At 55.1% G+C, this 23,749-nt stretch overlaps 3 protein-coding genes across 11 annotated transcripts in view; 1 reads left to right on the forward strand and 2 right to left on the reverse strand.

The window, feature by feature from the left end:
• Positions 1 to 2,396, reverse strand: part of RACGAP1 (Rac GTPase activating protein 1) — a 63,526-nt gene extending 61,130 nt beyond the window's left edge. Inside the window, exon 1 of the mRNA XM_053662071.1 lies at positions 2,380 to 2,396. The gene's annotated coding sequence lies outside the window, so the exon portion shown is untranslated. The remainder of the gene's footprint in view (positions 1 to 2,379) is intronic.
• Positions 1 to 23,311, forward strand: ASIC1 (acid sensing ion channel subunit 1). Of its 5 annotated transcripts, XM_053662073.1 has the most exons (12): positions 1 to 22; positions 842 to 1,219; positions 1,902 to 2,097; positions 17,432 to 17,582; positions 18,207 to 18,334; positions 18,613 to 18,766; positions 19,121 to 19,177; positions 19,634 to 19,787; positions 20,204 to 20,295; positions 20,788 to 20,867; positions 20,970 to 21,074; positions 21,224 to 23,311. In XM_053662073.1, exons 2-12 carry the CDS (start codon positions 858 to 860, stop codon positions 21,326 to 21,328), a joined length of 1,584 nt encoding a protein of 527 aa, XP_053518048.1. In that variant the 5' UTR covers positions 1 to 22; positions 842 to 857; the 3' UTR covers positions 21,329 to 23,311. The 5 variants fall into 5 exon arrangements, with proteins under 5 accessions (XP_053518048.1, XP_036992397.2, XP_036992402.2 ...); XM_037136502.2 differs by lacking the exons at positions 1 to 22; positions 842 to 1,219; positions 1,902 to 2,097 and adding an exon at positions 14,395 to 15,060; XM_037136507.2 differs by lacking the exons at positions 1 to 22; positions 842 to 1,219; positions 1,902 to 2,097 and adding an exon at positions 14,404 to 15,060 and having other exon boundaries at positions 18,616 to 18,766.
• On the reverse strand, positions 6,213 to 16,846 carry LOC119042781 (uncharacterized). 5 transcript variants are annotated; one of them, XR_008390998.1, is made up of 5 exons: positions 16,498 to 16,577; positions 15,898 to 16,029; positions 15,391 to 15,478; positions 11,974 to 12,018; positions 6,576 to 7,196 (listed from the first exon to the last, which is right to left on the reverse strand). XR_008390998.1 is itself a non-coding variant. In XM_053662076.1 (4 exons), exons 1-4 carry the CDS (start codon positions 16,777 to 16,779, stop codon positions 6,290 to 6,292), a joined length of 414 nt encoding a protein of 137 aa, XP_053518051.1. In that variant the 5' UTR covers positions 16,780 to 16,846; the 3' UTR covers positions 6,213 to 6,289. The 5 variants fall into 5 exon arrangements, 1 of the variants encoding a protein (XP_053518051.1); XR_008390996.1 differs by lacking the exon at positions 6,576 to 7,196 and adding an exon at positions 9,057 to 11,846; XM_053662076.1 differs by lacking the exons at positions 6,576 to 7,196; positions 15,391 to 15,478; positions 15,898 to 16,029 and adding exons at positions 6,213 to 6,566; positions 16,761 to 16,846 and having other exon boundaries at positions 16,498 to 16,570.
• Positions 23,312 to 23,749: the final 438 nt, after the last annotated feature.

Here is a 23,749-nt window from a genome sequence, read left to right on the forward strand (position 1 = left end):
TGGGTTCCCGAAGCCCCTTCAGGTGGGTCTCTGATCCCCCTGCCTTTGGGCCCCAAAGCCGGGACTTTCTCCCCTCTTGCTTTTCTCAGCTGCTGGGGTGGCTCGGTGGCTGGGGAGGGGGGCGGGGGCCGAGTAGGGGATCTGGCTGCTTCCAGAGGCTGGACTGGAGGGGGGGGTGCTGTTGCGTCCGGGGCAGGGACAGCTCGCTGTCATAGGGAACCGCCCCCCCCATGCATCCATCTCCGACTGCCCTCACCCCCCACCCCAACATGCACACATACAGCCTGCGGGTTGGGAGAACTAGAGATGTCCGCAGGTGAGCGCTCGGGCTGGGCCCCCTTCCCAGCCTCCCTGGGGGGTTTCTGGTCCAGGTTGAATTGGAAGGGGGGGCAGCGCAGTCCTGAGGACATCCTTGACCAGGAGCTTCTGACCCCAGGTTCGACCCATTTGGGGAAGTCTTCATCTCCAGGATGGGGTGGACATTCCTGTCCCAGAGTGACCCCACATCTGGAGGGAACTCCTGTGCCTGCTTGTGCGAACATTGGGACTTCCCTGTCGCCCTCAGATGACTGTATCTGGGGTCCCCCCTGGCTGGGGAAGCTTCCTTGGGAAAACATCCTCCCAGCCAGAGCTAACCACCCAGCTCTTGCATTTGGAGGAACTCTCTTCTGGGAGTGTGTCCTTTGGCCAGCCCCCTCTGGGCTGGGTACACCAGGGAAGCCTGCTGCCCCAGAGGCCGTGACCTCTGGAGATGGAGATTCCAGATGGACACATTTGGAGGGACCCTATGTGGACTGTCATCCCAGGACAAAGACTGCCTCCCTCCCTCTCCCTCCCTCAGGATCCCCTTGGCCAGGATGGAACTGAAGGCTGAGGAGGAAGAGGTGGGTGGCGTCCAGCCTGTGAGCATCCAGGCCTTTGCCAGCAGCTCCACGCTTCACGGCCTGGCCCACATCTTCTCTTACGAGCGGCTGTCTCTGAAGCGGGCCCTCTGGGCCCTGTGCTTCCTGGGCTCGCTGGCCGTGCTGCTGTGTGTGTGCACGGAGCGTGTGCAGTACTACTTCAACTACCACCACGTCACCAAGCTGGACGAGGTGGCTGCCTCCCAGCTCACCTTCCCTGCCGTCACTCTGTGCAACCTCAACGAGTTCCGATTCAGCCAAGTCTCCAAGAATGACCTGTACCATGCTGGGGAGCTACTGGCCCTGCTCAACAACAGGTGGGTGGCTCCGACCGGCCCCCAGCTGGGCTCCTAGAGTTGCTGGTATCCCTGCTCCCAAACACCACGTCCAAACCCATAAAACACAGACAACTTTGCCCTCTGGTCCCTGCCAAATCTGCCACTCACGCAAAGGAACTGGGGCTCTGCTGAGCAGTCAGTTAGGGGCGGGCGCCAATCTCTGATCCCAGCATGGTCCCAAACAGCTCCACCCCTAACCGGCCTGAGCTGTGACACATCACCGACCTCCAAGGAGTGACCTTTGCCCACCCTCTTGCCACTATGTCTTGATCTTCTCACCTGGGGGACAGGAACAGACCATCTTTGAAGGGTAGAGACTATAGTCTAAAAGCCATGGTTTCTGCTGTGATCTCTCCGCCACCCCACCCTGACCCTCCTTGTGCTGAGATGCTCATCTCCTAGGCAGCAGCCACGCAGCTCCTTCTGTCATCTCAGATCCCATGGGGCGGGTCGTCTGGACATGCCCTGCTCTCTTCTGTGCCTGTGCCCAGGCCTGTCCCCAGGGCTACAAGCTGCCCTCCTCCCTATCCCCTTGAGGTTGCATATGGGACACTGGAGGCCAAATGGAGGGAGACAGAAATGGTGCCGACCCATGCACCGCCCCTGTCCCTGCAGACAGTGGTGCTGACCCATGCACCGCCCCTATCCGCCCCGGCTCCAGGTATGAGATACCGGACACGCAGATGGCAGATGAGAAGCAGCTGGAGATACTGCAGGACAAGGCCAACTTCCGCAGCTTCAAGCCCAAGCCCTTCAACATGCGCGAGTTCTACGACCGCGCGGGGCATGACATTCGAGACATGCTGCTGTCCTGTCAGTTCCGGGGGGAGGTCTGCAGTGCGGAAGACTTCAAGGTGGTGAGTGAGTCCCCTGGTGCAGGCCCTGAGTCAGCCAGGCCCCCAGAAGGTGGGGAGGCTCGGAGCAGGTGGGCCTGTCATCCTGCCTGCCCCTCTGGGAGAGGAAGCTGTGTGTCTCTGGCACTTGGAAGGGATTTTGTTCAGCATAGGGGTGCTTTCGCTCTGTGTGAGGGCTGGAGCCTCAGCCCTGTGTCTGTGATAGTAACAAAAAGAGCCCCCAGTGCACAACATACACACGGACACAAGCACAGCCTGGGGTAGCTCTGACCCCTTCAAACTTACTTTCTGGGCCACAGGTGTCAGAGCTGGGGGGAGGGTTTGAGGACCGTCAGCTGTGAGCTGGAAAGAAATGCAGACGTTACCACCTCACTGAATCAGAATCTTCATTTTAACAAGGTCCCTATGTGATTTGAATTAAAGTTTGAGAAGCACTGTGAAACATGAAAAGTAAGAGAAGATTTTCTCTTAAATAGCCAGACGGGTAATTCTATCTGTGGCTGCCCCACACACAGGCACACATACACTGTCCAGTTGGGTTGCCCCCTTGCCATGGAGAGCCACAGAGCCAGGGTCGGAGGAAGGAGAGATGATTTGGGGTACACAGTCATCACTGAACTTGAAGCTCCCTTTGTTTCTTTAAATGAAGAGCCCCATAGACACACCGCCCCCCACAGGTGGGGCTGCCTCAAAGCCGGCACCCCAGAGAGGGTTAGGGGAACTGATTGGCATCTCATGCACCGGGTGACCCTAAGCAAGTCCTACAGGTTCCTGAGGGGTTAGAATTGGACGGAGGCTGGAAAGGGACCGGAGGACCTGGGGCCATGTGCAAAAAATAACACCAAATGAGAGGACGGTGCTTGTGACTCTTCAGAATGCTTTCTAGACTGTCCTTCAGTGCCCCAGCTAAATAGCAATCTTATCTCTGTTTTACAAATACACAAACTGAGAGGTACAAGGAGTTGTCTCTCAGAGCTGGTTAGCGACAGATTCAGGATTAGAAGCCGTGTCTAAGTCCCAATGCAGTGTGCTCTTTTTGTTAACACCGCTGCCCCGGAGTCACCGTGCCTATTTCCAGCCTGTCCATTGCTGTTTGAAAATCCAGCCTCGCCCAGGATCCCCTTGTTCTCCATGCCGGCCCCCAGTTCTCCACTCTAAGAACCGCCCCCTTTTCCCCTGCCCATGTTCTTCCCTCCCTTGCCTGCTTCCTCCCAGCATTATGGGAGCATGCACTGCATTTGTTTGTGTAGAAGGTTGGAGTCGTGGTTATGCTTGGGGTTTTTTTTTTGCTGCTACACAAGACTTCCCAATCTTTTAAAGCCCTGCTCTGCAGCCTGGTTTCATGAGCCTTTGTCCACCCTGCAGAGGTTATGTGACCACTCCGCTTGCTGAGCCACATGGATGGGGAGTTTAATGTGATGCAAGAACCACTTTCTTCATCAAAACAGGAGGGTCTTGGATTCCCCAGAGCCCAAGACCAAAGGGTTCCCAGGCTCACCACCTGTGCTCTCAAGACTAGTAGAACTGTAGGTGGAGGTGGAGGTGAAAGCCAAGGCCCTCCTCCTCTGCAACATACTCAACACAGGAGCAGATGGGACCACCCAGAAAGACCGAGAAAACCCAGTAGCCTGGGTGGTCTGTGGTGGTGGAGGAGGGCGGGAATTGCTTGGCTCAGCCTGGGAGGGGGCTCAGGTATGAAATATGGACACAGCTGGTCCGTAGAGAGTGTTCAGTTGCTCCACTTGTCTTTCCCGTCTGGAGAGATTCCAAGTGGTGATGCTAAGACATGTTTGGTTTATGGAAATGAAGACACTGGAATGTGATTGTTCTGGGTTGTCAGAGGGGATGATTCTAAGCAGTCAGATGGAGATATGATTGGTTCAGAAAGTTCTGGAGAGAGATATACAGGCTAGGGGCCTGCGGGCCCAACACCGGCACTTCTTGGTCTGTGTTGCCAGGGAAGACCTGCTTTTCGTTGTTTCCAAGTCTGCGTCAAAAGCTGACACTTAACCTGGCCGAACCCGTGCCCCTCAGCCCCTCCTTCCAGCTCCTCCAGTCGGCCTCACCGCCGGCCCCTCTCGGTGTCAGGAACTCAACCACGGCTTCCCGGAGGGGTGCTCCTCTGTGATGGGAACTTCGCGAGTCCACGCCTGACCTCTCCCTGGCGGAGAAGGGCTCTGGCTGTCCTCTGGCTCCCTGGTCGGAGGGGCGTGGGCACTCCTTGCCTGGTGCTCTAGCGTCTCTCTTCCCAGTCTCATAGTGAACATCTGCCTCTTCGTCCTTGCCATTCTCTGCTAGACCAGAAGATGTGCGTCTAGCCCCCAGACAGATGTGGCACTGACAGAAAACATCTGTATCTGGTCAGAGCTCAAGGAAGGCCATCTTGGCACCTTCGGCCAGCTCAAGAACAGAGGTTCTTAAATGGGGGCCCAAGCCCCGGCTCACGGTATTTGCAAAATATAGTGTGTGGGGGCACCGCGCAGACTCTTTCCCAGGTTTCAAAGGATAGCCCTCATCCAGCCTGTAAGAGGCTGTTTTGAGGGTGTGAGACTATGAGGGTCTGTGAGGGTGTGTATGGTCCTGGAGGACAGTTTGGGGGGCACAGGAATGGCATACTCTGGTCCCTCAAAGTCCCCGGGGTCCCTGGGGAGGTGAGAATTCCACCAGATGTGCTTCCAAGAGCAGCTCAACCTCAGGGGATAGACAGAGTGTTTGCTGGGTCCATCCCCCAGCTGTGGCTGAGTCAGCTTGGGAGAGTGGGGGTGAATAGGGGGAGTCTGGGCTAAGTCAGAGAGGAATTGGTTAGAAACTGTTTGGGACTGGAGACAGTGACGGTGAGAACATCCCCACAGCAGCCTGGCTGGGTGGGCCGCAGGGACTCTCTCCTGAGCTACCAAAAGAGCAACCAGAGAACCCCCCCCAAGACCCTGGCCACCTCCTCTTTCCCTTCATGGTGGGGTGCTTGGTTGCCAGGACAGCCAAGGGTCTGAGATTCCATCTCTCACCCCACCTCAATGCCACCCAGACCAAGGCAGGGCAGGGGTTCCGTGGAGGGGCCTGGGGGTACAGCTGTCTGCCCGTGTCTGGGTGGGGGCTGGGGGGAGTGAGCACAGTCGCAGCTGGTGCCAGCCTCCAGCTGCACCTTATCTGTCCCTGGCAGTGGGAGCGCCAATGTGGCTGGAATGCTGAGCAGCACCGAGGGGAGGGGGCTGGCAGATGGTTGCCTGGTCTGCCCTGGGCCACTCCCTCCTCCAGCTGAGTCCCAGAGCCTCTGGGGGGGAGCGCGGGGGGAACAGAGAGGCAGAATTCATTTCTGGACCCTGGAAAACAAGGACGGGAGGGCAGAGACTGAAAATCCCAGGGGTGGGTGTGGGATGGGGATAGTATTCTCCCTCACAAGGGGAGGGAGTTGGGGGATCAGGGGCGGGGACACAGAAATCCCCCGAGGGGCCCACTGGAGTCCTCCAGGACTCTGGAGAGGAGTGGTGGCCACAGAAACCCCCCCGAGGTTCTGGAGGAGGATGGAAATCTTCTGGAGCACTTTTGGGGGTGAGATGCTGATTTAAGAGATGGGTGTGGGTGGGAGATTCTGGCACCCAGAGGGGAAAGAGAGGTCATCTTAAAGCAAACAGAGCCGGATGGCATGTCCCAGGGAGCTAGGACCAGCAGGGAGCTGTGTTTTCCCCAGGGTCAGCTCTGCCCTTTCACTGACAACCCTCACACCCCCCACCCCCACCCCAGAGCAGCTCAGACCAGGGGTCCCTTGGGGGGTCTGTTCCCTCCAGCCAGGTAGGGAGTGGCAGGGCCCTGAGGGGAAAGACTGCTGCACGGAGAGAGGAGAGTGGGCCGTGGGCGCCCCCTTCATGGGTGAAGGAGGGCTCTGACCAGGGAGCGCGCATGGATTGCAGAAGGACAGGACAGCCCAGAGTGAAGAGTTAACTTTGACCTAGCGGTCCTTAGATACTTCCTCCGGCCTTACCCTGCCCTTCTCTCCTTTCCCTTGTAGAGCCAGTTGCAAGAATCCAGGGTACCCTGGGTTGGGCTCTCTCTCTCTGCCTTTCCCCCTCTGTCCTACATTTATATACCCCCACACACCCTCCTGCTGACTTAGTTTCCTTTCTCACCTCCTCCCTCTCCTGTCCCTTCTGACTCCACCCCTATCCCAGACTACAGTCAGCTAAGAGGCTACTCTAAGTTAATTGATCTCCTGGCTGTTGGCTAAAGTAATAGGACATTGATGTAAGTAACTAAGTGCCTCAGGGGGCAGAGCAGGGCGTTGCGGGTGGGGAGGAGGAGCACCTCTGAGCTTTGGGCCTTCGTCCTGCTCCAGCCTTTGGGCAACTGGAAGGTGCTGCCCTTCTGCACCTGGTGTGCCTCCAGGAAGTGGAGGGGAGGCCTGCAGAGAGGTGGGTGGTTCTGCTGTGGAAGTCGTCTCTGAGCATGCTTCACCTTTGTGGAAGGCAGTTTCAATCCTGGGGGGATGGCAAGGGAGGCTGAATATTACACAGAAGGTGTGTCGGTCTCCACTTGATTTACTCCTGGGACAGAGCCCCTTCTAAGTGCCAGGCCCACGCTGGGTGCCACAGTGGGTGGTGAACAGGAAGGCCCTGGCCGTCCTCGGGGAGCTGAGAGCGAAGCGCAGTGCCCTGGCAAGCTCAGAGCCGAGAGGGTGGGCGGCGCTCGCAGAAGCCTTGGGAGCACAGAGTGACGTGCTGGGATGAGAGGAGCCTCGACATCTCGTGCAGTCCTTCCCATCTTCCCAGCCCAGCTCAGCTATTCAGAAACAGCAGTTCAACAGAACGTGTGGTTTCTCCCCCAGCACGTGACCAGTCCAGTCCTCTCCAGCAAGGGTCATCCCTTTGGCCAGTGTCCCTCACTGTATGTCTGAGGGGGCTGCTCCAGGGCCTCTACCCTCTGGCTGAGAACCGTTCAGTCAGGAACCCTTGCGTGGGGATCCTGGGAGGCAAAACTGGGAAGGAGACTGAAAGAATGAGAAGTGGTGCCTAGTTCGGTTGGAGGATGAGGCTGGGTGTTGGCACTCCTGGGTTCTATTTTGGGCCTCGTTTCATCTGCTCCATTTCTGAGCTTCCAGGTCCAATTTTCTGGGAAGAAAGGGGGCTCTCTGTGGACTGTTAAATTATTCTTTGGCAAGGGGCAGCCTCTCCATCAGCCTCGGGGACCGTCTAGGCCCACGCCGGCCCATGTGTAAAACGCATGTGCCGTACTGACCGTCCTGCACATGGGCAGCAGAATCTTCCTCACAGAACAATTTTAAATGAGTGTGGCTCTGCTGTATATTCACCTTAAGGGGAAGTTCTTTTAGGGAAGCGTGAGGACTGAGATCCTGCCGCCCTGGGCTCTCCAAGGCCATTCATGAAGTGAAAGAAGGGCAAGTCGTGATTGTTCCAGGCTCCTAGGAGTTTGTGGAGAGAAAACCCTGCCCCGCCCCTCTTGTCTGCATCCCCTCCATGCGTGTGGCAGTCCTGGGGGCCTGCGACGTTGGGCTGTGTGGCTCAGCGGGCGTGTGTCCCTGACTGGTGTGTCGCATCGTCGTGCCAAGGCTAGGAACATCCCTTGGGGAGAGACTGCTGCACCGGCCTTGACCATGGACAGCACCCAACTCAGACTCCCTCATGACACGCTCACTGCATGTGTGCCCCAAGCTGCAAGCATGCATGCCCCTCCGAGTGCATGTCTGAGAGTGGGGGGAAGTGAATGTAGATGAGGGGGGAGTGGAGGTGCACAGGGCGTTGCGGCTCGCTTCGTGTGGCGGTGAGAGACAGCTTGAGTGCAGGCAAGCCTCCGGCCGCATGCAGAGCACATACCGGGGAAATTAATCCTTCCTTTCAGTCTCACTTTGCAACGCACAAATTCCTTTTCCTTTAACTGGTGTGATTCTCATAATTCTGGGAGAAAGGGAAGATGTTAATATTTTCACTGGAAAGATGAGCATAGTGAGGCTCAGAAGCGTTAGGTGACTTGCCTGAGGTCACACAACCAGTAGATGACAGAGTAGAACCTTGACTTCAGATCGTCTAGGTCCAGGTTCTTTGTGCCTGATGATAGGAGCGAGAGTGAGGTGTGTGGTGATGAAGGGTGTTCTGGGCTCCCCACCTTCCCACACTGTGTAAAGGTGCAGTGCGGTGAGGCAGGAAGGGGAGAAAGGATGTAGAGGAGAAGGAACCCCAGCCTCAGGTTGAATATGCCAAGTCTCCTGACTGCTCTGCCTGTTTGCTGCGCCATTTGGCCAAGCCCAGCCTTAGATGAACTTACCACTACTTTCCCTGGGGTGGTTTCAGGACGGCCCAGCTCTGCCAGAGAAAGTCACACAACAGACCAGCTTGGAATCGCACTGCCTTCATGACCAACAACCTTAAATGGGCCCGCAGTACTGCCCGGCCACCACACTGAGTTTTCCCAGTCAACTTGCTGTCCTCAGTGGTCACTGCAAACTGCTCTGCTCTTCTCAAAGATCCACCCTTCCAGCCCCTTTCTCACCCTCAGCAGATAACTTTGGCTCTTGCTACACGGAGAAGACAGGAGCCTTAGACAAGGTCTTCTACTTCCTCTGGGGACCAAGAGGGGGTGGCATCCATCTTATCTAGGCTGAAATCTCCATCCCTTCTTTCCATCTGATCTCCTTCTACCTTTGTAGGACTTTTACCCGAAAGACCCTGCCTCTCCCTCCTCTACAGTCAGTCTCCTTCTCTGGTAGAACCTTCCTATTGGCACTGAAACATGCTTAAGATTCTCCCATCCTGGATCACGTGGCTATCACAACAGCTAACACTTAGCAAGCACTTACTATGCATCAAGCTTTAGGTTAAGATAAAAACCAAAATACAAATGTCTGAATTCCACAGTCCCTCCCAACTCCCCCACACACGATGTCTCTCTTCCTTTTACAGACAAAATTGTTAAAAGGGATGTATATATTCCACTGTATTCATTTTCTCTTTGTTTAAAAAGACTTTTTTTTTTTAATTTTAGAGAGAGGAAAGGAAGGAGAAAGAAAGGGAGAAAGAAAGAGAAGCATGTGTGATCAGTTGCACACCCCCAGCTGGAGACCCGGCCCACAACCCAGGCATGTGACCTGCCAGGGAACTGAACTGGTGACCTTTCAGTCCACAGGCTGGTGCTCAATCCACTGAGCCACACCAACCAGGGCTACTTTTTCATCTTGAACTAACTCTAATCCACGCAGGATGCCTTTTCCCCATCCCCAGCACTCCACCAGAATGGTTCTAGCTAAGTGACCCTCAGTGCCAAACCCTACACATGTATTTTTATCCCCAATCACCCAATAACACTCAAAATAGTGCACCACTGCCTCTTTTTTCAACTCTCTTCTTTCCTGGTGACCATACTCTCTCAGTTTTCCTCCTTTATCTAGCCACTCCTTCTCCGTCTCTTTGCCAGTTTATTCTCTTCTATTTGATCATTAAGTGTTGGCACTACTCAAGTCTCAACCCAGAGCCTTCTGCTTCTTTTAAATCATGAGGGGTATGATTGAATGGTATAACTCGATGAATTTTTCATTAGTATTTTTTTGTGTTCTTGTAGCTTACAATTTAATATTTCATATATTACACTGGTATGTATTTATATTGGTGTAAATGTGTAAAACATTTCTGGGACCTCAGTAAGTCCCTCCAGACCCCTTCCTAGTGAATACCACCACATAAAAATTAACCATTATTCTAGCTTCTGTAAGTATAGAGAAGTTTCACTTGCCCTTGAAATTCCTAAAGTATATGTACCCTCCATACAGTATATTCACTTTGTTGTGGTTTTTTTCTTATAATTATTTCTGTGACATTTAGTCTCATTATCATATGTTGCAGTAGTTAGTTCTTTTTCAGTGCTGTGCAGTATCTCATTATATAAATATACCATAATTTATTTATTCTTTCTACTAGACACTGTAGTTGTTGCTAGTTTGGGGCTACTATCGATAAACCTACTATGTACATTCTTGTTCATTCTCAGTTGACATGTGCACTCATTTCTTTCAGGTGTATAACTAAGCTGTTGTTAAGTCATAGGTCAGGATTCTGCTTAGCTTTAGTAGATATTACAGTATCAGGCATTTTCTCTATCTTTCTTCTTAACTTTCTATTCTGCTCTGGGGTGTGCGCATCTTCACTCGGGGCTGCAGTTCCCACCCACACTGACCACCGCCAAACGTGCGTTTCAGCCCAGCCCTCTCCTCTCAGCATCAGTCCCAGTGGCCAGTTTCCTTCTTAACATCTCCATTTGGATGTCCCCAGGGCTCCAAGAACCAGCATGTGCAAAGCCAAATTCATTGTCTTAAGCTTCCAAAGTCATCCTTTACTTGTGTTTCTGATCTAAAGAGCCATCCCATCATTCACTCACCTATGCAAACCAGAAGCCATCCCTGGTACTCCATCACCCTCACCTCCCTGAACAGAATCTGTCACTGTTGCTTCCTAAACATCTCCACTCTGCCACTGTGTTCCAAGCCACCCCACCACTCCATCCCTTACCTGAACTTGGCTTTCTAACAGGTCTTCTAGCGATCCCTCTGATTCTCCCTGAGTGGTCTCTTCAAACCATTTGAAATCCTTCCACAGGGAGTCTGTCATTGTCTTTGGACCAGAATCCTTGCTAGCGGCCTTCAAGGCCTGAGGGGTCTGGGTCCTGCCAGCTTTTCCAGCCTGTGTTTATCCTGCCACATCCCTCCTCCAGGAGCTCTCTCCGCTCAGGGCCTCGGCAGACTCCGCCCTCTGTAATACCCTCCCCACACACACATACACGCAGACCTCTACCTAATGACTCCTTTTCTTCAGATTGCAGTTCAAACATCTCTTCTTTCCTGATTACCCAGTCTGGGTCAGATTCCCTATTATTCACCCACAACAAAAACCATAGTTTCTTTATAATACTTACAATGGTTGTAACTAAATATTTATTTTTACAATTTTTAAAAAAAGCTGATGTCTGTCTTCCCCATTAGACAGCAAGTTCCATGCAGGCAGGACCCTGGTCCTTTATCTGTTCTCCCTGTGTCCTTAGCACACAGACACTCAGGAAATTGAAGAGGAAAGGGATTTAGAGAAGAATAACTTAATTCTGGTCTCAGGCCCACGACACGCTCTCCATGAGACTCGAAGAGGCCACTATGCTTCAGTTCCCTCCTTTGCCAGATGAGGATGAAGTTACTCAACCTGCTTGTCTCACTGTACTGTGTAAGGGTCCCATAAGATATCATTTGAAAACATTCCACAATAGTGAGCAGTGGTTGGAGTGCGGAGAGAGATGTAGAGAAAGGCAGAAACCCCGAGGTGACCACACACAGCTGAGAAGTGCAGGCTGGGAAGTGCCGTGGGCAAGGGTGGCTTCCTTGGACAGAGCGTTCCAGACTGAGTTGTTCTGCATGGGGGTCCACTAGGGCACGCCTTCTGAGGTCTCCGTGTGTGCTCGAGGGTCTGTGTGTGTGCTGCCTGCCCCTACCCTTCATTTCTGGAAAACTGGATTTGTTGACTCGAAGGAGCCAAGGCAGGAGAGCATATTAGAGATGGACAAGGGAGTGTGGTTAGGGTGTGTGCTGTGTTTGCTGCCCACAAGAGGGCTGTCTGTCGAGATGTGTAGGTGTGCGGCGTGGGTCTTTGTATTGGTGTGGGGAGGAGGTGTCCGGTCATACCAGATTTGCTGTCCTCAATTGTGAGGCCCCCACAGTGGACGCTTCCTCTGCCTTAGTTTCTTCCGTTTGGGAGTCCAATCTACTTCCCCTGCCAGGAAGTCGGGAGGAGGCGGACAGTGCCCTCTAGTGGGTTCGCGGAGCAAAGGCAGCTGTAGCTTCCCCAGCCCAGCCTTAACCTAGGTTGGCCCCACCCCCAACCTGGGTCTGGAACTCACCTCTGAAACACATCCTGAGAACGTGCGAAGCTGACAGCTGAGGTCCTGAAGGCAGGGTGAAAATGCACAAGGGACATGAAACAGGAAGGAAAACCGTGAATTTATATAGGAAAGGCACGAGGACAACAGCTGAATGTGAGGGTCTCTCTCTCCTCTCATCTCCTTATCTCTGGTTGCCCAGGGTACTCCTGGTCTTCCTCAGTTCCTGTTTCTGCACTTGGTCCCTGGGTCCTGCTCATTCATTCTCATAGTCCTTGTCCTCAAGGAGCTACGGGGCACTACTCATCCCTGGAGGGCCTTGAGCAAAACTGGACCTTTTAGCATGCTTCATGGGGGTGGGGGAGCCACTAACTATGCCCTGTGAAGTCAAGGGAGGCTTCTTGGAGGAGGTAATGTATGAATTTGGTCTTGAAAAATGACTAGAAGTTCTCCAGATGGAGTCCAGGGAAGGCATGAAACTATGGACAAGCCTAGTATGTCTGCAAAATAGGAGAAGGGCATGGTGGCTGGACAGTGGACTGGGGTGAAGGAGAGGTGAGGCTGGAAGATAAATTGCAAAGGCCTATGGGGTTGGGGTTGAATTTTACCAAGAGGCGCTGGGGAGTGAGAGAAGGTCTTTAAGCCAGAGAATGATCAGAATTACATAGCATGGGGGAGAAAATGCAGGGATGGGGGCTGTTGTTCAGGCAAAAGAGGAGGAGGCCAGCCTGAGGCATCAATGGCATAAGGGTGGAGAGGGGCCAGATCTCAAAGGCTTCTCTTCTCTGGGGCCTCAGTGTCCCTGGCAGCAAAACTGAGGCCAAAGGTCCCATATCAGTCAGTTCTGCTGGAACTTGGCACCCTGCCTTCCTTGCTCAACATGTTCCAGGGTCTTTGCATGCAAACGGAGAAGAAAAGATGTGTGGGAGGAGGAGGGGAGAGGATGAGAGGGAGGGGAACAGGACCCGGGGCTGTGGGATGGGTAGGGGTTGGTAAGGCCCCAGTAGGCTCATCTGACCCCTGCTGCTCCTCCCCTGGCCCCGCAGAGGAAGGGTTAATGCGCTTCGCCTGCCTCCCTCCCTCGCTCAGGTCACCTTCTAGGCCCTGGAGACTTGGCTGCTGGCTCAAGTTCCTCAACCAGTGGCCCTGAGTAATCAGAGCCCGCAGCGGGGCCGGGGGGCCTGGGGGAAGGGAATGAGAAACTGGGGACACGGGGAGCCTGAGAGACTGAGGGGCTGGAGGCATCTGTGAGGCTGAGGGTTTTGGGGGGCACGCAGGTTGGTTCCCAACACTCTCCACCTGACCCAGGACCCAGTCTGTTCCGATCTCAGTTTCTTCCACCCACCAGAAGAAAATTCCTCAAACTCCTCTGCTGCACTGTTAGGGGTGGGCAAGCGGGGATGGGGAGCGGGGATCTGTCAGGAAGCTTTTCTGCTGCAAGAGATGGGGTTCCCCCCACCCCGTGCCGGGAACTGGCCATAAATGAGTCTGTGGTCAGTCAGAGACCCGTGCTAATGGAACCTGGGCTGCCCCCCAAGCCACAGAAGGGAATGGAAGAGGGGAAGGTGACCTAAGTACAGCTCAGCATGGGGGAGGGTGCCGACTTGAAGCAGAGGTGGGGTCAGGGGAGTGAGGAGAGGAGAAATGGGGTCAGGGACTGGCTGGAGGGAAACTGGAAGTCAAAGGAGTGTGACTGCAGGAGAATTAGGGGTTCAGGAAGTAACCGAAAGTAAATTGGGGCCAGGATAGTGATTGAAAGGAAACTGAGAATCAAAGGAATAATTAGAAGAGAACAGGTTATAAGAGAGTATTGGGAGAGTTGGGGAGTCAAGAAAATAACTGGGGCATTTTGAGTGGGGGACTGGAGAGGAGTCAGAGGTGTGAGTGCCCAGAGGGCCTGCGGGCATAGACATGTCAGGGGCAGGGCCAGGCGGGGATGAGGGAGGGACCCTGAACTGGGCTGGGAAGGCTGAGGGCAAGCTGAGGAATAGATCAGAGAGGAGCTTGAGTGTGTGTGTGTGTGTGTGTGTGTGTGTGTGTGTGTGTGTGATGGGGGAGGAGCAGGACTGTTGCTGGCCTGGCAGAGGGAGCAAAGGATTCTGTTAGGTCCCATCTTACTTGGAGAGGTGGGTACCAGAAGCTGGAGCTGGTGGCAAAAAAGGGGTGCTAACCCCCTCCTCTCTATCGGCCTCCCTTTCCCACTGATGCATCAATTATTCATCAGCCCAGATAGCTGCCCTCCCTAGCAGGCAGGCTGGTCCTCCTCTCCACGCCCCGCCCACCTCAGCCACACTGCCACAGAGGCCCTGGTGAGGAAGGACACGGCCAGCCAGCTGGTGGCAGAGACCTGGCAGAGGGCTGGGTGGCTGGCCCCACCAGACCCTGCCTGGGATCTCGTCTCCTTCCCCTTTCTCCTGCTGATCCACTGGTGCCAGGAAGCCCCTGGAGAAGATGCCAATCCAGATCTTCTGCTCTGTGTCATTCTCCTCTGGAAAGGAGGCCCCAGGGCCTTTGGGAGATGTTTGGGGTCCCCACCAGCGGCAGCAGCGAGACAGCTCAGAATCGGAAGAGGAGGAAGAAGAGAAGGAAAACGAGGCAGCTAGGAAGGAGGCCAGAGAGGGGGATTTCCCTGTGGACTTGGTGGCCTTCGCCAACAGCTGCACCCTCCACGGCGCCAGCCACATCTTCGTGGAAGAGGGTCCAGGGCTGAGGCAGGCTCTGTGGGCAGTGGCCTTTGTCCTAGCACTGGGTGCCTTCCTGTGCCAGGTAGGAGACCGCGTTGCCTATTACCTCAGCTACCCGCACGTGACTCTGCTGGACGAGGTGGCCACCACTGAGCTGGCCTTCCCAGCGGTCACCTTCTGCAACACCAACACTGTGCGGCTGTCTCAGCTCAGCTACCCTGACTTGCTCTACCTGGCCCCCATGCTGGGGCTGGATGAAAGTGATGACCCCGGGGTGCCCCTTGCCCCCCCAGGGCCAGAAGCCTTCTCTGGGGAGCCCTTTAACCTGCACCGCTTCTACAATCGTTCCTGCCACCAGCTGGAGGACATGCTGCTCTACTGCTCCTACTGTGGGGGGCCCTGCGGCCCTCACAACTTCTCAGTGGTGAGTGGGGGCCCATGTCTGGCATGGCACCCCGAGAGTGTCTGCCATGACTCACCCCGACCATCACTTTCTGGGGCTGGCAGGGCCTGCTCCCCCATCCCCAACCTTACCTGAACTACATACCCTCCCTGTCGTGTCTAGAAAGGCCTGGCCACGGCTTCCCGGGGAGCCCCAGGGTCTGGAGCTGGGCTGTTATTCCCAGCACTGTCCTTCCTGTTAAAATTGTGAAAAATGTCTGTGCTAGTTCATAACTAGTTGCTTCCCAGGGGCCCCTGGTGTCTCCCTGAATACCCCCAAGCATGTCCAAACCTGCCTGTGATTCGGCTGTACCTTGAACCTTACTCCATCTGAGGTCAACCTCTGACCTGCTGGTGGCTGCCTGTGCCTGGACTGGAGCTGGGGCAGGTGCCACAGGTTTCTAGAAGTGCCGGAGGAGAGTGTAGGAGGGAGGTGGAGGGGCGGGGACAGCCCTCGTCTCCATTGCCACCCCCTCGTCAGCAGCTGCCACTTCACTGCCCCCTCCCACGATCTTCCCGTGCTCCTCCTGCAGTGCATGTGCACGTGTGAGTGCCCCTGAGGGAGAATACCACGCCTCTCTAAACCCCTCCCACTGCCCCCCTCCACCCCAGCTCTAAGTGGCCAGGGACCCTCTTCCCTGGGAAGCCCTTGCTGGGAGTCAACCTCCTGCATGCCTTGCCACTCCAGAGTCTAAGGCCTTCCCTGCTGAGGGACCAAGTGGCACCCAATCTTTTCCCCAGTTTGGCTTCCAGTTCTGTCTGATCAGACTTCTCTCCTGCCCCTTCCAGGTGCCAGATGCCATCTTCCTTCCCCACACACCTGTCCCTCAGTCCCCAAACTCCTTCGTAGTGCAGGAGCGGTTGGGTGTCATCATATCAGTGCACTGTAGACTGACTGCAGACAGACAGTGACCAGGTGGTTTGGTCCACGGGATCTCAAACAGGCCAGGACCTACAGAAACGCCAACGAAGGGAACAGCCCAGCTTCCTCTGGGTCTGAGGGTAGAGCAGACACTTCTCACCGAGAACCACAAGATGGCAGCAGCAGCCTGCCTGCGGCGGCACAGCTCACCCCCCCCCCCCAGGGCGAGCCGGAGCTCCGGGAGCACCTCAGCCACCCGGGAGCACCTCAGCCACCCAGAGTCCTTCACACCCCCAGATTGGAGGGGCCTGTGACTACATGCCACCAAGCCCAGGAGTGGGGCTGGAGGGGATTAGGAGCTGTCAGAGTTCTCTCCCTACCTCACCTTGGGACCTCACCCTCCAAATAGGGGACAGCATATTTTCTTTTCTGTAGGGGAAAGGGAGCAAGACCTCTGTTTCCCAGTAACCCCCTCTCCCCCGGCGGCGCCAATCTGGTGTGACACTGTCTGTCTCTTTCTCTGGGCTGAGGGTGCGTGTGTACTTATCTATGACTCACTCTGTGGACTTCGTCCCCAGCAGCAGCAGTAAAACACACCCCATCTGTGGGAACCTGGAGGCATTCAGGGAAGCTGTGGAGAAAGGGTCATAAAGAATCGGTTCACTCCTTTTGGTGGTGGTACGGGCTGCTCTGGGGCATGGGGTGGGGAGGCCCTCCCACTCCCGCAGGACCACTGTCCACTGTGCGCGCTGGGGCGCTCGGTGCCCGAGGCCGAGAGGAGAGCTGTGGTGCTTGGGTGAGCAGGGGCCTTGGTATGGCACCTGGGACAATGATGGGCATAAGGCACTAATGGCTGCAGGAAACTAGAAAGTTCAACTTGGTTCGGAGGAGGGTCTTGACGAAAGAATTTCAGACGCCTGGGGTGAAATCCAGCCCTCCGGCCGTGACAGGGTCCTACTGATGGAGGTGTGCGTGTCAGGGTAACTGAAAAGAACGTAGCAGAGGGACCGCTTACCGAGCTGTGGGTAGAGTTAAGGAAACTGAAAAGGGGTCGGGAGGCACCTGGCGGCAGTGGGAGGCTGCCACACGGGCTGAAGTGGCACGGGGAGGCCGCTGGCGGGCAGGGAGCCCTCCCGCGGGACTGGCGTCCCTACGCTCTCAGAGACCGGGGTTGGGGAAAGAGAAGTGCCCACCTCTCCCTCCTTCTGCCCTGGGATCCCTGACCGATGCCTCCCGTTGGCCAGACCCAACCAGGTGCCTGTCCGGGCACCACAGAAGCACCCCACAGGGGCCCGCTTTCCAGGGCACAAAGCGGGGCAAAGAAGAGCAGAGAATGGGTGGGAAGGAAGACAAAGGGAGAAGGGACCGCCTGGGAGGAATCCATCCCGAAGGGTGTTGCGATTCCAGCAGCTGGGGGGCAGTCTGGGGCGGCCCTCGGTGGCTCCAGGGGGTGCTGGCAGGACTCTCAGGCTTTGCACTCTGCCTCTGCCAGGTCTTCACTCGATATGGAAAGTGCTACACGTTCAACTCGGGCCGAGATGGACGTCCGCTGCTGAAGACCATGAAGGGTGGGACGGGCAATGGGCTGGAGATCATGCTGGACATCCAGCAGGATGAGTACCTGCCCGTGTGGGGAGAGACCGGTACGTCCCCTCTCAGGGCCCCTCCCCTCGGTGCCAGGCCTCAACCCCTGGCAGGGGACTGCTGGGCTCCACTGTGGGACCTGAGGCAGGCCTTGGGCTCTCCTCCCTTCTTCCCAGCATCTCACCATCTCCTTCTCTGACTGTACCTGATTGTCACACTCACATATCTCTGGCCCCCCCTTCCTGGCTCAGTTACTCTCCAAGGTAACCAGCCATCCCTTTCCATCACTGGCCGCCACTTGCTCTATAAATAACCCTCTTCTTGGGCTGCCTGCTGTCTGTCTGGTCTCAGGGGCCTTGGGGCAGAGAAAGATGGGGGTGAAAAGGGAGAAAAGGAGGGGGAGAAATGGAGAGCATCTGAGACAGTGTGAGAGAATCTGAAGCACCAAGATGCAGAGCCAAAGCCAGGTAAGAAAAGAAGTGTGCAGGATACAGGGGCCATCAGGGCAGCATGGGGCTGGAGAACCCAGAAGGAAGCTCGGGGTGGGCTGAGACCCCTAAACAAATCCCCCCAGTCCTAGTGTATGCTGTGCTTATTCCCAGGAGAGGTAGGATGTTCCCAGTTCTGGAGGAGGTTAGGGAGTCAGAAGCCCTCCCGACACTCTGTCCCCCTTATTTTCACAGATGAGACATCTTTTGAAGCGGGCATCAAAGTGCAGATCCACAGTCAGGATGAACCTCCCTTCATCGACCAGCTGGGCTTCGGCGTGGCCCCAGGGTTCCAGACCTTTGTGGCCTGCCAGGAGCAGCGGGTGAGAGGGCCACCGGAGGACGGTTCGGGGTGGGGTCAGGATGGAGTGGTGGGCAATCGCTCATGAGAGGGACAGATAAGCAAGGGCCTGGGTAGTGACTTTACTAGTAAGAAGCACGAATGAGCTTTAAAAATGGGGATGCTTTCTAAACTCTGAGACCTTCAGAGGCTGCAGAGGGAGAGGGGACAGGACTCCTGAGTTCAGCATCTTGTCAAAGAAGTCCATCAAGGTGACTCGGGAAGAAGTCCCCACACCCCCCAGCTCCCCGGCTCTCCCAGCAGCTCATCTACCTGCCCCCGCCCTGGGGTACCTGCAAAGCTGTTACCATGGACTCGGATTTCTTCGAATCCTACAGCATTACTGCCTGCCGCATCGACTGTGAGACCCGCTACCTGGTAGAGAATTGTAACTGCCGCATGGTGCACATGCCAGGTCAGGCCCCCGAAGCTCCAAAGACAGTCCTGGGGCCCCTCAGCCTGCACTGCCCCTCGCCAGCTCCCCAGGCCTATCAACCTCCCCCAACATGGAAATGAGACCAGCTGGCTTCTCCCTGCCCCAATTCCAGCCCCATTCCATTCCCATGTGTCTCTGACCTCAATTCCTGCCTGTGCCCATAGGGATGGATGGGAAAGGTCCAGAAGGGATGGATCACGTCCAAGACAGATTGGGAACCAGCTAGTCCTACCTTCTCCTACTCTCCTGGCTTCTCTCTGGACCTTTGTTACAACCACTGTCACAAGAGCCCTTTAATCTCCATCCTGCACCACTGTCTTCTCTCCTCTGTAGGGGATGCCCCGTACTGCACTCCAGAGCAGTACAAGGAGTGTGCGGATCCAGCTTTGGGTGAGCGCCCCTGTCCTGGAGCCGTCTGCGGTGGGGTGGGGGATGGCCTGCCAGCCACATGCACAGGGGTTTCATACCAAGCTCCAAGAAGTTTCAAATAACTCCTGAATCAGGCTTTACCTGAACTCTCCTGTGCCTGACTTTAGCAAGGTTGGGAATAACATCTCTAGAGGCCCCTGTGAAAAATGGGCAGGGGCCACCTGGGAGGGGCCCTCACCCTCTCTCCTCAGCACCTGAGCTGGTTGACTCCCCAGGACTTTGAGGGAAGGAGATAGAGGACCAGGACATACCCATGGGGAGACTAACACAGAGTGGGCTTAGGGCTGAGGCGAAGGACAAGTCTGAAAAAGAGAAGGGGGCCCAAGGTTCCTTTGGGCAAGGCCAAAATGTGCGTGTTGGGAAGGTGCTGACAGACGGGCACCACTCAACTGGCGCCTCTTGCCTGGCCGGGCACAGACTTCCTGGTGGAGAAGGATCAGGAGTACTGTGTGTGTGAAATGCCCTGCAATCTGACCCGCTATGGCAAGGAGCTGTCCATGGTCAAGATCCCCAGCAAGGCATCAGCCAAGTACCTGGCCAAGAAGTTCAACAAGTCTGAGCAGTACATAGGGTAAGGGCTTGACAGTGAAGGGAGGGCCCACTGGGCTGGGACTGTGAGGGGAGTCAGCAGGCTTCCATGGGAGCCAGCAGATGGGAGGAAGCTGAATCTAGGGGGGCATGGAGGAAAGATCAAGGCTAAACAAGCAGGGGAAGTGCCTCGTTCTCTTTCCTCCTCCCTCACCCTCTGTCTTCATCCTCCTTGCTGTAACTGGGATCGCCTCACACTTGCTAGTGTGTGGACTGTCTTTTGTATATGCCATCACATTTAATCCTCTCAACAACCCTAAAAGGCAGGTACCCCCATCAGCATCTCATTTGATGGACACGGAGACTGAGATTCAGAGAGGATAACTTACTCAGGTCACCTGACTAGTAAGGGACAGAGATGTGACTTGAACCTAGGTCTCCTCCCCAACCCCTTTGCAGGGAGAACATCCTGGTGCTGGACATTTTCTTTGAAGTCCTCAACTATGAGACCATTGAGCAGAAGAAGGCCTATGAGATTGCAGGGCTCCTGGGTGAGCTGCTGATGGCACCTGTCCCCTTCCCGTGTCATGGGCATGGTGTGATACCCTACCACCCAAAGCAAGCTGCTCACTGCTGTCCCATGAGCTCTTCCTCCTCAGCCACCCCCGGGGACCTTTCCCCAAATTCTGCTGTCTTGGTATGTGGTGGAGGGAGGGAGTAGAGCCTTCTCTTAAAGGCAAAGTGGAAGAGATAGGCCTGTGGGCATGAATGGAGGACTATTGCATATGCCCTTGAAAGTTTGTCTAGAGAGTGAGTGTTGGGCTATTTCATATACAATTTTTTAAATACCTATTGATTGTAGAAAATAGAAAAAACACAAAAGCATGGAGAAGAAAATAAAGACCCTATCAGGATCACTTTGCCCTCCTTCCGTAGAAAGGCGGTGGATCTTTCACAATTACAACTGGCCTGCCTCTGTCCCAGTGGACTCTGTGGCTCCCATGGTGTCTTGACCCTACTGACCTCCTTGTGTCCCCCTGCAGGTGACATTGGGGGCCAGATGGGGCTGTTCATTGGGGCCAGCATTCTCACAGTGCTGGAACTCTTTGACTACGCCTACGAGGTAAGTGGGGGCGGGGCGCTAGGGTGGGGCCGTGGAAGCGGGGTTGGGGTCGGTGGTGTATCAGGCGGCCTGCAAGCCCACCCACCACCCGACGTGTCCCAGGTCATTAAGCACAAGTTGTGCAGACGAGGGAAGTGCCAGAAGGAGGCCAAAAGGAGCAGCGCAGACAAGGGTGTGGCCCTCAGCCTGGATGACGTCAAGAGACACGTGAGGAGCGATAGAGGGGTGCCCTCCGGACCCCGCCCCTACCCTCACCACCCCTGGACCACGCCCCTTGCCACCTTTACTCCTTTGCCGTCCCCATGCCCTAACGACACCTGTCAGTAACCAGTCTCTGTCTTGTGCCACTCCCTCAGAACCCCTGTGAGAGCTTGCGGGGCCACCCTGCCGGGATGACGTATGCTGCCAACATCCTACCTCACCATCCGGCCCGAGGCACTTTTGAGGACTTTACCTGCTGAGCCCTGCAGGCCACTGTACCAAAGGCCTAGATGGGGAGAGCTAGGAGAGTAAGGGGGCCCCCAGCTGCCCCCTACATCTGCCCTGGGGAACCACTCACCCCTCCCAAGGCAGCCCCATTTCTGGGCAGTCCTTTCCTCTTGACTGTGGTGAGGAAGGAGTCTTGACCATAGAGTCCTCTCCCTGTCTCTATACCATTCTTTTTATTTTTAACAAAACTAATCTAAAAAAAAAACTAAAAAGAGAGAACTGGGCAAGTGACCTCAGGCTACCCCTCTCTGCTCCATGCTGCCTCCCCTGGCTCCCAGCCTGAATTCTATGTCCGGCTGTCTGTCTGGCTGTCTGTCATCTGAGTGTCCACCTGCATTTTGCTGCCACCAGTCACCAAAGCCCCTCCTAGTGGTGGTGGGGTGGGGGAGGGGATCCTCCAGATCCGTAATTTGGCCCCAAACCAGAGAATGTACCCTGAAGGGGAGGGATAGTGGTGGTGATGGGGGACTCCCCCAGCCTTAAGAGACACTCTTAGCCCAGTGACCACTCCCCAGCCCCAAGTCTCTAGGCAGGAACTAAGACTCTAGCCTCCTCCTCCACACGCAGCATGTGAAGTTACTAGGGAGGTGGGGGTGGGGACCCCCTGAAGAAGTGGCGATGAGGACAAAATGTGGCCCTGGTGCTGTAGGCCACATCCTGATATTCCCATCTCAGAGCTGCTGGCGAAAAATCCCCAAGAGGAAGCCTTCCTCTCCCATCCCATCCAAGATCCAGCTGGTTGGCTTCCAGCTCAGGGAGAGGGGCGCTGGTGCCTAATCTCACTGGTCCCGCTCCCAGGGGCCCCTGCAGAGGGCCACATCCATAAATTTTCTTATGGAACTGTCCCAAGTCCTCTTCCCCAACTTCATTTGCTTCTCTCAACAACCTCATCTGCATTTTCTATTTCTATGTGATATAGACTCTATATTGCTATATCTCTGTATATATATATACTCTCCCCTAACTCTGTCTGTCTCTGCCCCATCCCCTTTTGTCTCTAAGAACCATCCTCCCACCCCAAGAACCCCTTCCCATGTTTCTGCTCTCTCCCTGGTCTCTGAATGCCTTCACCTGTATAAAGAGTTGGACTCTCTCCCCTGGTGTCTGTACTGTGTACACACATCCCTCTGAGAAGCACAAGGAGACGACATGCGCATTGTAACCTTCGCACTCTCTCAGTGGCGACATAAAGGAAGCTGTGAATCACAAGCTCTGCCTCTTTTGGCCTCACCCTTTCCTTCCAAACTGGGCATCCTCTGTCCTCCCTGCAGCCTTAACATTCCCTTCCCTTCTCCACCCACCCCAATGCCTTTGTCTGGCTGCCTGTGGCCTCCCAAGGGATGGGACTGGTATAGAGAGAACCCTCACCCAAGGGATGGAGATCTGCTCTGCATATCAAGCCAAGGGCTTCAAAGACTGAGGGAACTATGGATCAGTGACTCCTGCAGGTGAAGCAGTGGGGTGCTGACTGGCAGAAGCCGCGGTCCTCAGTCAGTGGCCTTTCTCTCCTTCTAGGTGCCCAGCCCCCTTTCCTCACCTGATACCCAAGCCCAACACTTATATTTTCTGGTGAGGTACAGTTTGGTAGTGGGAGGAAAGAGAGGGGAAATTGAAAGCTATTCCTACCTTAAAGAGAAGCGAGTGAGTTAGAGGGCCTGCTGTGCCCCCTCCACCAGACAGTCCTCCCAGGCCAGGGTCCTGCTCCTTCCCAGGCCTTTAGCTATCTCTAGATCTCCAACCTCAGAACAGGACCTGTGGTAGGTCACCTGTGCATTGACCTGGAGCTGGAGAGTGAAGCTATAGGATCTTTGGGAATTCTTAGTTCCTAGTAAATAGTTCCTTAGAGAGAAGACCTCTACAGAGAGGAGCAGGAGCAAGGCCAAAGGGTGTGCATCAGCTGGAGAACAACAGTCAGGGCTATGGGTGACGCATGCCTCTGGTCTAATAAACTGGGTTTCAACCATCTCCTCTTCAGTGTTGTTCTTCTCTTATCTGAATAGTACTTAGACCTTCCCATTAAGTGCCTAGAAGTAGGCTGGGCTTAGGGCCAGAGCTTGAGCCAACAATCAGAGGAGGAATAAGGAGGCTTGGCCCTACTGGGATGAGACAGACTGGCCATCACACCGGGACTGGTCTAAACCCCTGGACAGAGAAGAGAGGGGTCAAAGGCAACAAAGATTCCAAAGAGAAGTCCTAGCACACAGGATTCTTTGGAGAGGAAGCAGGGTCAAAATTCAAAACAAACTTAAAATCTGGAAGCAGGTTAGGTTGAAAGTTAGGGAATAAGTTGCACGACATTCTAGTGAGGTAGTTACTGAGGCACTTTTACCTGTGGAACTCCGGGCTACGTACGAACCAGATCTGGATTGTAGGCTTTGGTTTTACTGCTAACC

The sequence above is a fragment of the Artibeus jamaicensis genome, unplaced genomic scaffold, assembly GCF_021234435.1.
Source record: "Artibeus jamaicensis isolate MK-2021 breed Jamaican fruit bat unplaced genomic scaffold, CSHL_Jam_final contig_233, whole genome shotgun sequence".
NCBI classification, from domain to species: domain Eukaryota; kingdom Metazoa; phylum Chordata; class Mammalia; order Chiroptera; family Phyllostomidae; genus Artibeus; species Artibeus jamaicensis.